The sequence below is a fragment of the Sceloporus undulatus genome, chromosome 5 (genome assembly GCF_019175285.1).
Source record: "Sceloporus undulatus isolate JIND9_A2432 ecotype Alabama chromosome 5, SceUnd_v1.1, whole genome shotgun sequence".
In the NCBI taxonomy this organism is placed as follows: domain Eukaryota; kingdom Metazoa; phylum Chordata; class Lepidosauria; order Squamata; family Phrynosomatidae; genus Sceloporus; species Sceloporus undulatus.
The window spans coordinates 57,337,792-57,356,596 of record NC_056526.1 but is presented as its reverse complement, the minus strand read 5'-3'; the positions used below and the strand labels follow the sequence as shown (position 1 = coordinate 57,356,596).

Sequence of the window (18,805 nt, the reverse complement as noted above, 5' to 3'; positions counted from 1 at the left end):
CATGTTTCATAATGTGGTAAAACTCCATTTAATGACCTACTTAATTAAATGTTGTACTGACATTTCTGTATTTCCTGCAATGCGGCATCTGCTAAGCAATGACATCAAAAGTGGTTGGGGCTGTAGCCCTATACTCTTGACTTACCTTAGAGGAAGCCCTATTGAGTTCATTGCATGCTAGATATATGTAGGATTGCTCTATCAGTAACATTACTTAAGTACTACGCACACAAAGAAAACCAAAGCTTCATTGTGGCTATTTCACAGAAATCAAATGAAACAATATTACTTTATGTCACATAAAAATCACAGGAAATTTTTAATATTTTAATCACTGATCATCGTCATCCACATTAAAGGACTAAACACAAAATAGCACACAGAATTGGTACGAATCCCCCTACAGAGATTTTCCAAAGTGGTCTAAAGTCAATATTTAACATTCATTTATTTTTAATCATTTTTCTATTTATTTTGAAGAACCTCTCTGTATAGATTAGTGGCACTTGCGCTGGCTGCTGATGAAATGGCATCTCAAGAAAATTCTCTTTAAAATTTTGTAATTGAGATAAATCCATGTTGTAATCATGTTCACAAGGTAAATTATTTTGGTCAAAGCATAGATTCTCTCTTAACGTGAAAAGAAAAGGAAACAGTAAAATGTCACATACACAGGACCTGCAAGATCACAAAATGAATGGATACCTTGAAACTGAAACTTCAAATTTGTACAGGACAAAATCATGGACAGTTTTTCAGGTTCGAGAAGTAACATTTACTTCCAGTTTCAGCAGAGACCAGATGTAATGGCTCAGCAGTGTTCTGTTTTATTAAATAGTTCAGAAAAAGTTTTATATGTTCAGTGTTTCATTCCTGAATTAAAATGTTTAGATGCTTAAGGAACTGGATCTTTGCAATTTCTCATTAAAAAATTCTACAATTTCTGACCTGCACCTCCTGGATTAATTTGCAGACTAGAATTTAGCCATCCAGACAGGTTTGCTGAATGTTACAATACAGTATCAAAATATAAAACTTTAAATACATATTGGGAGAAAGGAGATTCAAGTATGAACTAGATTGTTGAGCAGAAATTGCGAAAGTAACACTGAATAAAATATGCAAATTAACCCACCTCAAATTAAAGACAGGACTATTTCCAATTAAGGATTTATTGTCTACCAAAATACAGCTTGTTTTTCATTTAAACACAAATACAAAACTAAAACTACACAAATCTTTTTTATACAATTAATAAAAAATGCATCCTTTACAAACTGTGCTCGCTTAATAAAATGCTGTGGATAATGTGTCAGTAAAAAGAATAATTTTCTGGGCATTCTGGCTTTACAGTACTTTTTACAATAATGTCAACAGTTCAGAACTAGTAAACTGGGAAAGAAAATTAAAATTGCACATTCAGATGTCACTGCACAACTATAATTCAGTCCTTTCAAATTGCTGGAGTCTTAAAAAGTGATGTGTGTGATGGTGACAGTACCTAAATAAAAGATTTAAAACTAACTTTATCATCAGTACAGATATTATTAACAAGACTAACAGTGATCATATGCACAACACTGAAGCACAACTATAATTTAAAAACAACAAACTAGATTGTCAAGAGCCTACCATCCTATGAAATTATGAAGAATGATTAAACGTAAGATTCAGGGGCTGTATGTGTGTTACTTTCCATATGTTACTTTCCACCAAAGTACCTTACATATTCAAGGCAGGGATTGGATGAAATAAGATTTAGCTTTGTTATTATAGCATTAATGGATGAAGAGGACAGGGCATGACTTTGAAATAAACATTGAGGGAAATCCCAAGCAGACAAACAAGTTGCCAGCATGGTACAATTCAGAAACACAGTCATGTTAGTCTGGAATATCAGTATGCAAAAGATCTTGCAGCATTTTTTAGACTTTACTGCAGGGCATAGCAGATGGGCAGGAAGGAACAGCCTGGGGCCACTGAGACTGCACGGCCTGCTCCCAAAGCGGGTCAGAGCTGCAGGAGCCAACAAGCCCCACCAGGCACATCATGTACATGCCAATCCCCCCAAAGTGGCCAGAAGCCATTTCATTTGGCTCATCTCTTCCAGGCCTGTGTGAAATACATTGTAGCATGTATATTTTGGACACTTGGTCTACTTCTTCGGATGCATGGGCTATAAAACTGATAAAGGTCCTTCCATCAGGTCACTCCCAGCATTTGAGGAAGTAGACCAGGAGCCTTGACAGACCAGCCAGAAAGCCAACATTAGGTTAGAGTGGGGGCGTGACGTCGGTGTGACATATGCCCCAAATCCAACCCCAAGCTGGCATGATGTCAAACGCTCCACCACACAGCAGCCAGGGTTATGGCACTCCTTTGGTGCTGTGTCCAGAAAATCCAGTGCAAAAAAGCCATGGCGCCAGCGGCTATGGGGCCCTTTCCACAGCACAAAAAGGAGCCACTTTTTGTGGTTCCTTTTTGTGCTGCGGAAAGGCCAGATCAGGGTCGTGGCATATAGTTACCACATCCCCAATTCAGTGCTGAAAGGGGCAGCCTGTTCAGCCCCTAAGTCTATGAAACCTCATGCTACAACTTTTTCTGCCCAGTTAATCTCAAAGGTGCTGCAAGATCCCTTGGCAAGTACCCATGGTGTTAGGCCATGAAAGTAACATCTGCCAATGTACATGGTAATTTCATAATGAAAACACAGATAATTTATGGGAGTTACACTAACACTATTGTTACTGGAAGCTGAACAACCAAACTGACATCAAAGTGAGGTCCATCTATCAACTGCCACTTAATATCTTGATAGATCTGAGGAAGTGCCAATGCTATGCTGGATCACAAGGAGGAATGTTAATGATTCCAAAATAAGGAATACAGAAAGCTATGGTGCAACTCCTGAGTGGGTCTGATCACTTTGAGTTCAGTGGTTACTAAGAAGAGAGGCTGCAGGATCTTTGCAGGGTATTTAAAGAAATAATGAATGGTGCAGATCAACTCCCAACTCATTTTGATTTTGGATTACACTTGCATGGCAATGATATAAGGTAAAATGAACACATTAGAGTATGGTAATATTTCTCTCCTATAATGTAATTTTAAAACTGTCACATGTTGCATATGAAATATGTTATAGGTAAAAAAAAATTAAATGGCTTTCACAACTTTGTGAGGTAGAGTTCAATTCTAAGAAAGACTGTGCATTCTCAAAGCCTATCCAATGTAAAGTGAATGCTAAATACCTAGAAATTTCTAAAATCAGAGCCTTTTACAAAGCTGCAAACAATTTTCACAAATTGGTATTAAAATGCCCAAGTACAAACACAGCAGAATAGAATCACATTTTGCCCCAGAAGTTCTCTTTTCTCCTTTGAGCTCGTTCTAGAACCTGAGATGCAAGGGAACTAGATGCAGAAGATCGAGCAGACAACTGAGACAAACGGTCGTCATCATCTATAAACATAACAAAGAACAACCCCATGAGCAGCACTATTACTATTAAATATATCCAAAATATGCTTTGAGATACAAGATTGTGTAATTAATTTCTACATTGGTAATTTCGTTAGGACAGTACAAGGACACTGAAGTCAAAATTTAAAAAGCATTTTTCAAGGGATTCACTATTTTCATGAGGCACATGTTTCTAGTTGCTTCATGGATTGTATGGTATTTAAATATCACAATTTAACTTGTTAGGAACAATTTAAAGGGAAATTTTATTTTAGAAAGCACACAGTAAGAATTATTAACATTTCTGCTCCCAAGGTATGACTTAAAATTAGGATAGCAGAACACACTGCAAGGGCCATTTTACCGCTGAACTGCTGAATGCCCCAAGCTTACATATATAGCTGGACCTCCACATTTGCGGCTTTGATTTTTGCAGATTTGATTATTTGCAGTTTTGATTAATATGTTCTCACTAGGAATCTCAAGGTCCTCCTGCACAACTCTGCCTGAATTTGACCGTACAGTTATGCTGGAGAACCTAAACATTCCAAGAGAAAACACTTCTCTAGACATTTGTAGGTCCTCCAGCATGATTCTATGGTCAACTTCTGGCAGATGTTGACTACAGAGTTGCACTGGAGGACCTGAAGATTCCAAGAGAGGTGTTCTCTCAAGTAAAAAGAATAGCACTTTTTTTTATTTGCGGTTTTTCCACATTCACAGAGGTATTTCACCCCTAACCCCCAGCAAATGTGGAGGGATCACTATAGCATTTAATTGTGAAAGATGCAAATATAACAACAGCATACATAGAGGAGATGGAGCTACAGGAAATTCTGAATACAACAGACTGTCGACATATGGAGTCCAGTGGCATACTTCAGCAAAAACTAAAAAAAAAAACTTGCAGAGGATTTGAAATAAAAATGACAAACTAGCAGGGAAGAGATGAAACGCACTGAGAGGTGCCAAGGCTCACCACCGAAGTCTCAAACAGGAAATATATACATTTAAAACCAACATCATTAGGTGAAAGCTCAGAAGCTTGTTTCGCCACTGCCAACCATTTTCTTTCCTTCTTTTGTAATACAGAAATTATTTATTTTATTAATATCCTGCCTTGCTCCCAATATAGAATTTAAAGTGGCTCACAATATGAGTTAAAAGCAAAACACATTTAATAAAATAATGGGTAATACAATTAAAACAAACAACGAAACAATAATATTAACAACACTGAGCACAGGTTTTTAAAAACCTGTTAAAATATTATAATAATGATGACTGATGTCTCATCTCAATATGTACGATGAGACTGAAGGGCATCTCTGAAAAATTGATTTGAAATCATTTATATAAACATGTATGGTAAACACTAAAAGTTGTTCATGCTGGTTTCATATTAAAAGTATGAGATGCAGCAAGCCTTTGTCTGGCATACTCCCCACCCCTCCAGTGTGGCTGCAAGGAATAACTCCAAAACTCTTGCTTCTGTTTTAAACAGCTTGATTGCTATAATTAAGATTAACCAGGCTTAATGGCTCCAGCACTACCTAAACTGTGGTTGATCTAAAATCAAACTGGAACTTTCTGCCTCCTCACAGTCACACCAGAGGAGCAGGTGAGGACTGTACAAGTCCAAGGCTCACTCAGATGTATTTACATAATACTAAACCCATGGTTTAGAACAAGGATTCTCATGCAAAATCCATTGGGAGATGCATGAATGGGTAGGGTGAGCCAAGGAAGAGGTGATGATGAGTGAGGCTATGATCTGCCATCCACTGACATCCACAAGGAATCACTGGGATGGGTATTTAAAACCTCCTTCTGCCACAAAAATTCTCAGCCAGATCACTGTTTCTCCTGCTAAATATCCCAAATAAATTGTCGCCTTCAGGACTTTGTGGATAGAGAGATCAGTAATCATCACTCATCATTGCCTACACTGTTGTTGTGGAATGTGTAAGGTTCAAGATCCATTCATAGATTCTCCAGCAATTCTAATCAAGATTATTGTTTCTTTATTGCTAACAGCTGTGCCAACACTGTGATCTCTTCTCCACTTCCCAAATGATGGAGAAAATGATGGATGAAAGTGGAGCTCTCCAGGTCACATGGAGAGTGGCTTTGGGATACATGTGATCTGCAACAGATTGGCCATCTGTGGTCTAGCTTTACGTCCAAACACAGCTAAAGGAAAGAAACACTAAATCTAAGCTATGACATTCTACAATCTCCCACTGTCATTCTCTCCCTGATTAACGTATGGGGCTAATACTTAGACCATTATCTCTTGTCCTTTCTAAACCTGAAACAACTTTGGATCTTCCTTTTTTAATTATTATTTGAAATTTATTATCCTTCTCCCATCCCATCCCCCCCTCAATAAACAGTCTGTTCACATTCTGTTTTCTCATATACCATATTGAACATAACCATGCAAACATATATTTCTGTTAAGCATTTGTAAGATTTTATAAATGCAAACCTTTGATTTTAACTATACCAAATGCATAAATACCTTCATCATTATAGTTTCTCTCCTGAAGTGGTAATTGCAACCAGCTCCTTTGGGGGCTTGCAACATTTCCTAAAAGAAACAGCATAGTCCTGAAGCATTTAACCAGTCCATAAATATTTTATCTCCCAACAGAAATACACAGAGGACTAAATCCAATTATTGATCCTAATTAGAATATACCCATTGAATCAGTAGAAATTTTACAAAAGTTCCACTGATTCAATGAGTCTATTCTAGCTGCCACTCACAGCTGGATTTAAACCAGACTAGCCAATATACTAATTTGTAGCTAATATAGGCCCCATACAGCAGGCCAAAATAAAGCTGCTTCGGGTCACTTTGGGGGTATGCTGTTTAAATGATGCATGCATACTAAGAGTCCAGAAGCTGCACCAAAGCTGCGCTCTAGTCCTTAGGACTGGATTGTGGCTTTGGCATGGCTTTTGGACTCTTAGTACGCATGCATCATTTAAACAGCATACTTCCAAAGTGATCCAAAGCAGCTTTATTTTGGCCTGTCTGTATGGGGCCATAGATACTAAGAGAGCAGTCTCCTAATATTTGAACTCCTTCTGTTATCTCATTAGTAATACAGGAATAATCATATTCTATGTATTTTCTCAAATCAGACTGTCTGAAAGTAATGCTACCAGTTGTTTACTGAAAAACTGTTTAGCTATAAATTCAGTTGTCACTGCCGTCATTTCAATCATGAGTATAAGCAAGGCTTTTTTTTTTCATTTTGGTTAATGTGGAGCCATATTGTGGCATGAAAGTGATAATACAAGGTGATTGAAAAAAGAATGGTGCAAACTAAACAACAGTTTTACTTTTGCACCATTTGTTTTTAATTACCCAGTACAGTGGTCCCTTCCACATTCGCTGGGGTTAGGGGTAAAGGACTCCTGTGAATATGGAAAAACTGCAAATAAAAAAAACCTATTCTTTTTACCTGAGAGAACACCTCTCTAGGAATCCCCAGGTCCTCCATTGCAACTCTATGGTCAACTTCTGGCAGAGTTGCGCTGGAGGATCTAGAGATTCCTAGTGAGAATATATTAATCAAACCTGCAAATAATCAAATCCACAAAAGTCAAAGCCACGAATGTGTGTGTGTGTGGGGGGGGGGGGGGATTTAAATTGAACTATCATTTGTATCCAGAAAAAGAGACAAAAGTGGTATTAAACAAAATGTTCACATTTTTAAAAAGGATGTGAATGCAACATAGAGCAAACCAACCATTATGTTGAAACTCTGGTTCCCTGAGAGTTCCTTGAATGCGGCATGATGGGTTCCAAAAGGACTGAGCAGGGACCTTAGCTGACTTCACACCAGAGATTACAGATGCCTGCTCTGCATGCAGTGAAGTTGAAGGAACTCTTACACTACAAGTATCTTGCCTGGGCCATTGATCTTTCCTCAGAGACAAAGGATCCATAGTTTTTAGCCCAGCAGGTAGGGAATGGCTCAGCATTACAGGTTTATTTTCATCCTGAAACATCAAAGTAAATAGGAACTGTCATGCTGTACAGAATGCATCTCTTTGCACTATTACTCTAACTACTGCTGTGCCAAAGTATTTACAGGAAACTCAATACTTTCTTGTTCCCCAGAAACATTGCATACATCTTTTTCATAGGATAGTAAGCCATTTAAAATAGTTTTAAATTACTGTCACATATGACTACCTCCAGACAGTTTTGTGAACATAAGAGAAATGACCAGCCATATTTATTTGCTTTCTTCATCCTCGACTTGGAAATAACATGCTAGATATTTAATCAATCTACTTTGAAATTGGTGTCTTAGGCCTCAAACAGATGGCCCAAAAGGGCCGTCAGGCTGCATTGGGGGTGTAGCATTCAGATGATGCATGCCCTGAACATGGCTGGAAGCCACCCCGGGCATGGTTCTTTTGCAAGGAACCAGCCCAAAAAAGAGCAATAAAATACAGTACCACTCCTTTTTAATGGCTGGTTAAGTACTGTGGCAGCAGCCTGGATCAAAGCCAGGTGTGTGCAGCTGTCACGGTCCTGGAGTGAACAACGGTGGTATGGTCCCAGCATGGACCTTTTGCACCATCTGCTTCATCCCTTAATGATAGACTCCACAAATCCTGCAAGCAATTTTGTATAATACAAGAAACAGCCATGTGTCTCTTTCCCCAAATAATGCATGTCAGTCTAATGATAGATGACGTTGAGCCATAAGAAGCAGTTTGGGATCTGTAATAAAATGTAGACTAGAATGTTTAGGTGCCCAATGCAACTGATGTCCTTTCCCAGTATACTCCATTCTATTCTTTCACTACATCTGCAGCTGAAAGAATTCTCACACAAGACGTATCCCATTTTTCTCTCCACAATATACAACTGTGTTCTGTAGATACTCAAAATTCCATGGCTTCTGAGCATGTTCATAGATGTCCTCCTACTCCTCAAGGTTTTTTTTTAAAAAAAAGTTATTTTTGATATTTCTACAAATGTCTACATGACCATATGTCCAATGCAGACTTCTCACATATACACCATTTCCATACCATTCCTCTATATGGTACACCAAATTCTATAACACAGGACTAATATAGCTATTATAAACACCATTATAGTTATGAAAATATCTCAAGAATTACTACTGTGACATTTACATTTTGTAAATGTGTAATTTCTTTAATCTCATTGGGACATGATGCTAGATAATTAGCTTTTTCATGCTGAAAATGTAAAAATACAAAAGTTTAAAATACAGAAGGTCCCCCATGTCCACATGAATGGTATACACATTTTCACTTACTTGCGTTTCTAGGTTCTCCAGTGCAATTCTTTGGTATGTTTCAACCAGAGGCCCAAGACTTCATTCATTTCAGGTTTTAAAAAAAGTGTTCTCAATTATCTGCATTTTTCACTATCCATGGTAAGTCCAGGAACATACGGTATTGGGGACCTACTGTAATTTGGATGGGGGAGGGGATCCAAAACTCTTTGCACCCTGCTTTCTTAGAAATGTAGTGCCTTACCATGTTAGATTTTCTTTTTATATCTTTCCTTGAGTTCTGATTTGCCAAAATATTCTTCTCGGGAGATCCCTTTCTTACTTGCATAGAAGATGAAGACTTCACTTTTGGAGGAGATACTAAAACAGCACCTCCTAAATAAGAATATGAAACATCATGGTTTATATTAAATTTCCAAATCATAACTCTTTTCTAAAAAAAATATTTTGAAATAAACAGCACAAATTTTACCAGTAGCTGGTGTTGTCAGGTCAAGATGTGTTCTTTGCGCTCCACCAAGTGCTCTTAACTCTGGGGTAGGAAGCCTGCCAACCCCTCTGTAAGATTCGGAAGAAGAGTCTGCCATATCAGCACCTGGAACATTTTCATTTTCTCTGAAAAATATGACATCGCATACAAAAATATGCATGGTAAAAAAGTGCTCTAAGCATAATTACCAATTAATAAAAATCTTGACAACTTGACTACTCTCCCACAATATATTGACTGTTCCACCAAAAGAGGAAGTTGAACCTTTGGGCCATAAACAGGACAACAAAGTAAAACGAGCACACAAGATATTTCTGAAAATACTATCCAGCTATACTGAGTTCTGTGAGAGTTTGGTTTCCTCAACCATTATGCAGAGACTACTTCTGAATTTTAATAGACAGAATCACTCTTTTTATTCTAACTGAATTACACTGGACCTACAAATTCAAAATGGCTTTCTCCTCTTCACCATTATGGTCTTATGGCATAGGAACTATGGCATATATTTGTAATGTGCAATTTTAGCCTCTAATATTATCTCCCAAACCTCCAATTTTCATTTTATTTAATCACTACCATATATACTCGACTATATGTTGAAACGTTTATGCCCAAAAATGGACCTTCAAATCCTGGGTTGGCCTATGTATACACTCGACTATAAGTTGAGAAATTTATGCCCAAAAGTGACCCCAAAATTTCAGGTCGACTTAGTATGGTAATGTGATAGCAGCTCTTTCAGATTTCCCCATGCAGCCAGGAGAGCACTTTCTTTCTCTTTTGAGCCAAACAGAAAGAGTCCTGGGTTATTAATTGCTTTTAAACAAACAGAGTCCCTCTCCCACCTGCGCTGCTGCTGTCTGGGGAGTAAAGGATAAAATGAAAGCTGAAACGTTGGAGCAAAAAGCCTCAATTAGAGTCCCTCTTGCCATGGGCACACATAAAACACACCAAAGAGCCTCCAGGTTTTACCCTTGACTTATCCATGGGTCATGGCAAAATCCATAATTTTGACCCCAAAACTTGCCTTCAACTTGTACATAAGGTCGACTTACAGTTGAGTGTATACAGTATAAGACAGTAATGCTAGTTAGAAAGGCCCTGAAAGAAGCACCACCCTGTGATTTCTGGAAGAGCTGCCCAGGAAGCAGTGTGTGTGTGTATGTGTGTGTGTGTGTGTGTGTGTGTGAGAGAGAGAGAGAGAGAGAGAGAGAGAGAAAAAAGAGAGATGATTTTCTTCTCAATCCGATGTTAAAACCTTCTCTCTCCAACCATCTCCTCCTGCTCTGGATCTCTCTGCCCCCCTCCCCAAACACCACATTTCCCTCCACTTCCCAATCCAATGTTAAACCCTTCTCTCTCCACCAGAAATCCATGACTTTTTGACCCTAAAACCTTTTCCCCGACTTATACGTGAGGTCGACTCGTATACCAATATATACAGTAATTATGCCTGCATCTGTGTGTGCCATTTAGCATATGCAGTCATAGCTAGTGCCTACTCCCCCTTCCCTGCTCTTTAGCTATAACTAAAGAGTGACACATTTTACAACACAATATGTTCACATTAAACATGTTTTGAAGGGTTTCACAAGGCACATCTCAGAGCCATTTCTCATTATTTTCATAGTTCAAAAACACAAACTTTCTGCATCTTCCAGATGGTTTCTCACAGAGATCTAAAGTAAAGTCATTTTTGGCATGGTTTATTGTGCAAACAGCCATTTTCAGAAAAGTCAAACATAAATTTCTCTCAGTAAAGGTACATGAGAGGAAGGTTATTCATTCTTTCTTGTAATGCTTGTGTTTTTTTATCTTGCAATAGCAAGCAATCACAAGTACATTTCTATACCACTTAACAGTGCATTTAAACACTCCCTAAGCGATTTACAAAGTGTAAGGAAATTGCCCTGAACAATTTGGGTACTATAGTTTTTTGTGGGTTTTTCTGGCTATGCAGCCATGTTCTAAAAGAGTTTATCCCTGATGTTTCACCAGCATTTGTGGCTGGCATCTATGCTGGCGAAACGTCAGGAAAAAACTTTCCTAAAACAACCCCCAAATCCCCAAAAAACCCCACAAAAACTATGGATGCCGGCCATGAAGGCCTTCAACTTCAAATCTGGGTACTAATTTTAGCGACCTCAGAAGGATGCAAGCCTGAGTCGAGCTTAAGCCCCTGGCTGGGATTGAACTCACAACCTTATGATTTGTAAGTGAGTGGCTGCAGTACAGGGATTTAACAACTGTGCCACCAAAACAGACATCAGACTATACTCTGCCACTAGTGCAAACATGGAATCAGTGGAACTCATGTAAAAGCTGATTTTGCAAGTTCAGTGGGTTTATTCCAACTGAATAAAAACTGGATTTATGCCATATTTATTAATGGGGTCGTTCTGGTGCAATGTGAAATCATGGCATAGCATTACATCAGGTCCAGGCAATTTGGTGTCTTGCAAAAGCCTTTTGAAATGCATCTCTCATAATCCCTCAACCCCTGGCTGAGTCTGATAGGGCCTGCAGTGCAAAACATGCAGATTCTATGGACTGCTTATTCCTACAGTACATGAACAAGCATTCATTCATTCATTAATTTCATTTATATGACACCTCTCTCCCCAGAGGGACCCAAGGCAGCCCACAGGCAAAATATTTAAAATCTCAATAAAATTCAAAATAAATAAAACATCTAAATAAAAACATCAAAATAAAACAAAATAAATAAAACATAAAATAACATAAAATATACAAAGTTCAAAACAAACTAAAAAACCACCTGCTTCATAAAAACCACCTTGCTATGCATTATATACCAAAAGCCTGCCTACATAAAAATGTTTTTACTTGCCGGCGAAAGGCCAGCAGGGAGGGGGCCAGTCTAGCCTCCCGCAGAAGGGCATTCCACAGGGTGGGAGAAGCCAGCAAGAAGGCTCTTTCTCGTGTCCTCACCAAGTGAGCCTGTGATCTTGGCGGGACTGAGAGAAAGCCTTCTTCTAAAGATCTTAGGGCTCTAGCAGGTTTGTATGGCGAAGATACGCTTATGCCCATCAATTACCTTTCCTTCCCTCCACCCACCTCTGGCATGCTTTGCTTGACTAAGATCTTACTATTTTTTCAGCAAGCCACTGTTCATGACTGCATCCAAATCAAGAACTGTAGTTTACATATGCCTTGTGAACCAGGGTTGGAAACTAGAGTGAAATGGCAGTTTCTGAATGAATAGCTCTGTCTGAAATTTCTCTTGTGGCTAATTAGTAATATACGAATTCTAGTTCAAACTACATAACATAGTAAGTTCTAACTTTACTCATGCCAATTGATTATATTTCTCCATTATGCCATGAAACTAGTATTGCCCTACTTAACAGACACTGTACATAATCATCGTAACTTAATGACAGCATTCAAAAGAAATACTTTTAAATATTTACTCCTGCTGATCGTCTCTAGTGGTATTTTTACCACTTTCTTCTGGTTGTTTAACTTCTTCTGATTCCTGCCTTTTTCCTTTTTCTTCTTCTGCTGCTGCTTCTCCTAACACCGGTATCTGATGTTCCAGTTGTTCATCATTGCCTGGTTCATCCCAAACTAGACGACGCTTGACTGGAACAGTTGTAGCTTCTGACATGCCTAATTTCCCAGTGTTGTTCTCCTGGAACTCTTCTGACAACTCAGATTGTGGCAAGAACTTAGGGCCTGGAGGAAGCTTTTTCTCAGGGACCCTTTATAAAGAAGAAGCAAACAGTGCATTAAGTCCCATTATTTTGTCTATATATCCAAAAGCTTAGTGATACAAGTCTGTCAAATGCATAGTGGCATTTATGTCAAATCAAATCTGATAGAATTACATTTGAAACATACATATTCAAAATTCTACTTGCAGACAGTTAGTCATTCAAACTGCTATGTTGTTGTTTTGTGCCTTCAAATCATTTCCAACTTTTGGTGACCCTAAGACGAACCTATCATAGGGTTTTCTTTGCAAGATTTGTTCAGAGGAGCTTTGCCATTGCCTTCTCCTAAGGCTGAGAACATGCACTTTGCCCAAGGTCACGCAGTGGGTTTCATGGCCAAGCAGGGATTTGAACCCTAGTCTCCCAGGGTCCCAGTCCAACACTCAAACCAATACACCATGCTGGCATATATTACAGTCTATGTGACCAACAGCCAATGAACTATACAGTTACTTTTGTGTGTCTATGAAGGATAAGGGCTTGAAAAACATAATCTGCAGCATGACAACTTTTATGAAATTTTCAAAAGATATTTGCAAAATGACATAGATTTGTTCTGATTTAAGAAAAAATGGCAGAAGGTCCACTGGACATGCCTTAGATGAAATCTTTTGGTGCATCTATCATAAATCTGTGGATTGTCTCCTCTACGTATCTACCATGGCACCGAACTACAGACAATATCCAATCCATAAAACTGCAGGAGAAAGCTGCATAAAGCTAAACCTACCTACAGTACCTAGCATACAAGCTTAGATACCTGAGGGTTTATACAGGAATATTCCACTGCTGAATATATAGTTTCCTCTTACTCCATATTTTTTGTTGTAGCAAATATACCGTAGTACAGATGCCTGCAAAAACCTATCGCCATAGATGAGCACCCAGCCCCACTAAATGCTACAGGCACAATTCTGCCACAGGTTCTACTGACTGTAGCACCAAACAGTCAAGCATTACAGTGAATTGTTAATCACTTCATTCTGCAAGAAATCCCATCAAATTTGATTTCCATTACTGAAACTACTCTTAGCAATTTTTAATGCACAGAAATAGTCTCTCCTATTATGGTGATCCTTGTTTCACTAATTATGTTATGGAGGTGGGGGGAAGAGAATTTCATGTCAAAGCTGACTTTTTGAGCATAGGGTGTTTTTTTTTTGGAATTTAGTGGAAGTCAAGACTGCGATGGGATGATTTGGGGCCTTAACTGCAAATCAAGCAAAATTAGCACAATAAATGTTTCCCTTCTAGAACCACCATATTGAAACTTTTCTTCTTTCACACAAGAATCCCTTACCCTGCAAGATCTAGGGCTCTGACATTGTTGCTAATGGATTCTTCTGCACTGGAATCTGAGGATAAATCCCAAAGCCTGTTGTTCTCTGACAGAATCTGATTCAAATGATCTCTGGAGAAATGAGTTCCTCGTATTCTTTGCCTGTAAGCCTCTGCCTTCTCTCGAAGTTCTTTCACCTAAGTATGATTTCACAAGATTGTGAGTTTTCTTGCCTTTTCATTGATAATATTTATGCAATATTGATGAGTCAGCAGACACAATTAAAAGCACAGAGCAATGCGTCACAGACAATGAATACATGACTAGACACAACACCAATAATATTAAGGAACAGGGAAAGCAAGTACAGGTAACAGTTTCTTACTATTTGTAAGCAAGCATGCATTTCAAACACTCAAGACAAAGCATAGTTGTCAATAAATTATTCAGCAAGCACAAAAAACACATTAGCTATGCATCTGCTTAGTACTACATTGCATTTCTTTTGAAGGTTCATGAATTCTGAAATGGGTTGAAGCATGAAGAACTGAGATGCAACCAACCTCCATATACCACATGGTATTTAGAGTGTTTTGAGACTCCTGAGGAGAGGAACACAGAAATGAACAATATTTACTTACTTAGTAATAAAAGTTACCGAACTTGATTAAATCAGAGCAGAAAATAATCAAATTCATTCTGCTGGGGTTACAGTGTTATTCTGCCTCTTAGAGTTCACACTAAAAAAATTAATTTCCTTTAGGCATTTTTCTCACTTTCCTTAATCAATAGTCCTACTTGGATCCATTCGTGAAAATAACCATTTTGACATTCTCAAGATTAAGCTCTTCCATGTACATTTTGTGTACAGCTTGTGAATATTAAAACAACTGATTCTAAGTCTTTATAGGATTATAATAATTTTCATAGAACTAGCCTCTGTACGATTGATGGTGTTTAAATTGTTAACAAACAATTTAAAATTATTTAAAGATTAAATAAATTATTAAGCATGTTTCCTTTCTAAAGAGATAGAGGCATAACAGATTTTATTTACAGCGAATGCAGTATTTTGGAATTATAAACTATTTCACAAAGTCTACAAATTTTGAATCCTAATCCAAACTGCACAGATGTATTCATCGACCCAAACAAGGTTTAAAATAGGATGCTAAAATACTATTTTTCTATATTTCATTGAATAAGATTATCTGTATTTGATTGCAGCACAATCTTCTGCTGTTTATTGAATAGCAAAGACATAGAAAAGGTACTATGCACTAAATAGTTGCACACAGAAAGAATTATGACTTAAGCACTTGAAGACATTGTGGCAATTATCTGTAATGAAGCAGGATGTCAATACCCCTACCCCCATCCACAGCCTACAGCATGTATGCTAGGGCTCAAACATGCAGGCAGAACTGAGTGCAAGTCGAGGTGTCCTTATTCTCTTCATTTGCAGGAAATTATTGTGCAGACAGCACTTGTTTTTGCTGAATTCATTGACAAAATCATTGAAAGATATAGAACACATACCACATAACTGACTGGCGTAACTAATGAAAGCAAGCCAACCTTTTTTTTTTACTCTTACTCTTCTTTCAGACTCTCATTAGGCCTAAACTATTGAGGAATTTGTGATCATACAGATCTTAAACGAACAGCAAAGTTAACAGCTTGCATTGTGGACAGTGACTGTCCCTCAGATAGTTGTGGTACTTTTTCAAGTCTCATGTGCTTGGATGCAAGCAAACACAGATAGATAGACAGACAGACATATATGCAAGAGAAAGATTTAAATAAATGACTCGCCCCAAGATCTGCAGCCAAACAGTTAACTAGGACATAGAATTCCCTTCTTACAACAGTTCCAGTGTCTGCTGACCTGTTTCCAAACATAATTCAAAGAGCTGGTTATGACATCTAAACCTCCATATGGCTCAGGTCTAGGCTACATGTAGGACCATATCTCTCATAAGATCTAAGATCTTCATCTTGATCATTGTCCCACAACCTTCCCATGCACATTTGGTGGGAACACAAAAGAGGGCTTTTTCATGGCTGCTCCTAAGCTTTGGTACTCCCTCCATAAGGGAGCTAGGATGGCTCCCTTCATTTCCAGCCAGATTTAGGACTTTTTAAATGGTTTTGTGTTTTAATAGCACAAAGTTTTATCGGTTTTAATCTCATGACTTTTAAGGTTTAAAATAGTTTTAATTCTGTGGCTTGTTTAATTGCATTTTAACAATAACTTTTTCTGCTTTTCTTAGGTTTTGTAAATGTTTAATTGTATTTGTTTAAGTTTTTGTAATCCATCTTGAGTCCTGGTATAGGGAAAAAGTCAGGATATAAATGGACAGAATGAAGTTTTTTCACTTATCAAACAACTTGCAAACATGACACCAAATTAGGAGGAGTAGCTAATACCCAAGAGGAGAGGATCAAAATTCAAAATGACCTTGATAAAGAAGAAAGCTGGGCCAAAACTAACAAAATGAAATTTAACAGGGAGAAATGTAAGGTTCTGCATTTAGGCAAAAAAAGTGAAATGCATAGATATAGGATGGGGGGCACCTGGCTTAACAAGACTACATGTGAATGGGATCTAGGAGTCTTAGTAGACCACAAGTCGAACATGGGTCAACAGTGTGATGCAGCAGCTTAAAAGGCCAATGTGACTCTAGGCTGCATCAATAAAAGTATAGTGTCTAGATTAAGGGAAGTAATGGTGCACTCTATTCTGCTTTGACCAGGCCTCACCTGGAATACTGTGTCCAGTTCTGGGCACCACAATTCAAAAAGGATGTTGACAAACTGGAGCGTGTCCAGAGGAGGGTGACCAAATTGGTGAATGGTCTGGAAACCATGCCTTATGAGGAGAGATTTAGGGAGCTGGGTATACTTAGCCTGGACAAGAGAAGGTTAAGAAGTGATATGAGAGCCCTGTTTAAGTATCTGAAGGAGTGCCATACTGAGGATGGAGCAAGTTTGTTTTTGGCTGCTCCAGAGAATAGGACCCAGAACAATGAATGCAAGCTGCAGGAAAAGAGATTCCACCTCAACATAAGGAGGAACTTCCTAACAGTAAGAACTGTTTGACAGTGGAACATGCTCCCTCAGAGAGTGGTGGAGTCTCCTTCTTTGGAGGTCTTTAAACAGAGGCTGGATGGCCATCTGTCAGGAGTGCTTTGATCCTGTGTTCCTGAAAAGCAGCGAGTTGGACTGGATGGCCTTTGGGGTCTCTTCCAAATCTATGATTCTGTTCTGTTCTGTTCTATTCTGTATTCTTGATTAATTCTTGATTAATTAGCTCTACAAACTTTACATGGTGACAAAATTCTGCTCTTAAAGATGTATGTGACCCTATAAAGACAACTGCATTAGAAAAGCACATACCCATATATTAATACAATAAGGTACAGCATAGAACACAATCCATTAGATACTTTATTTAAAACAAAGATTTCAAAAATTGCACTTTTAAGCCCATGTCTTATTATTTTTCTACATTGAAATTAAAGCTGAAAAGCCAAATACTGACAGAATATAGATATGATAGAAACAACTGCATACCACAGGAGGAAACGAATACCAAGAATGCCTCTGATGAATTATGGACAGACACAAAGAACCCCAAATGAAAAAGGAAGCAGCATTTATTCCAAAATTACACTAGCCCAAGAAAGTCCAACTGTGTTTATAAACTGACTGATATGAACTTTTCAGAAGTCTAATGTAATGCATTATATAGTATATAAAAATACGTTTTTGGTATAATTGCTTTCAAACTACCACTGTACTGTACTATAACCATAGATTTCAACATGGTCACTCTTTTGAGATAAGACTCTTTGGGGTAGAAGCTAAGCCACCTTGGTGTTAAGTATTAGGGGAACAAGAGTGCCACTGAGGAATTATTGTTGCCTTTTCTGAGTTTCAGTTTTACTTGGTGTTCAGAGAAGGGGAAAAAAAGAGACAAGCATTTAGCTTTCTTCTCCCCCACCCCCCCACCCCCGCTTATTTTAAAATCCCTACCCTACAGACAAAATGTCCACATATAAAAGATGAAGAGGAAATGAAACTAGATACAGTTTTTCCTTCTCATTGACAGTAAATGTTTGTTCACATCATAGCAAAAACAAAGAAGAAAATTTCAAAGGGGACAGAAGCAGCTTTAGATAGACCCTTCTCTGCAACTACTGTACTTTATACTATGTGGTGGAACCATTTTTAAAATACAATAACTGTATTCAGCTTAGTTTTCAGTCATAATGATTCTATAGGAATTGAAATGTACCATAAGGTTCTGGCATGAAGAAAAATCAATCTGGAGAATATCAACAGAAACTGAATAAGAAAGCAACCATTTTGGAAATCATCTGCAGTAAAGAGGTATTACAGTGTTAAAGTATGTCTTTCCACACCAGTTTCCTGTGGTATCATATTATAAAGTTTCCTACCACAAATGTTACATGGTGCATTTGGTACATCTGCAAAGGACTGAGAGTTACTGTAGTTTACTGAGAGTTCGCAC

The 18,805-nt window shown here is 38.0% G+C and overlaps 1 protein-coding gene across 4 annotated transcripts in view; it reads right to left on the bottom strand.

The window, feature by feature from the left end:
* Positions 1-313: 313 nt before the first annotated feature.
* The window catches only part of MDM1 (Mdm1 nuclear protein), a 32,262-nt gene continuing 13,770 nt past the window's right edge, over positions 314-18,805 (bottom strand). For 2 of the 4 annotated variants that reach the window (XM_042469545.1, XM_042469547.1), the window contains exons 8-15: positions 14,832-14,870; positions 14,290-14,465; positions 12,687-12,977; positions 9,232-9,374; positions 9,004-9,134; positions 7,227-7,479; positions 5,987-6,055; positions 314-3,462 (exon numbers count right to left, since the gene is read on the bottom strand). In XM_042469545.1, coding sequence (XP_042325479.1) covers positions 3,347-3,462; positions 5,987-6,055; positions 7,227-7,479; positions 9,004-9,134; positions 9,232-9,374; positions 12,687-12,977; positions 14,290-14,465; positions 14,832-14,870 — 1,218 coding nt within the window. In that variant the 3' untranslated portion in view covers positions 314-3,346. The remainder of the gene's footprint in view (positions 3,463-5,986; positions 6,056-7,226; positions 7,480-9,003; positions 9,135-9,231; positions 9,375-12,686; positions 12,978-14,289; positions 14,466-14,831; positions 14,871-18,805) is intronic. The other 2 variants (XM_042469548.1, XM_042469546.1) reach the window with 2 other exon arrangements.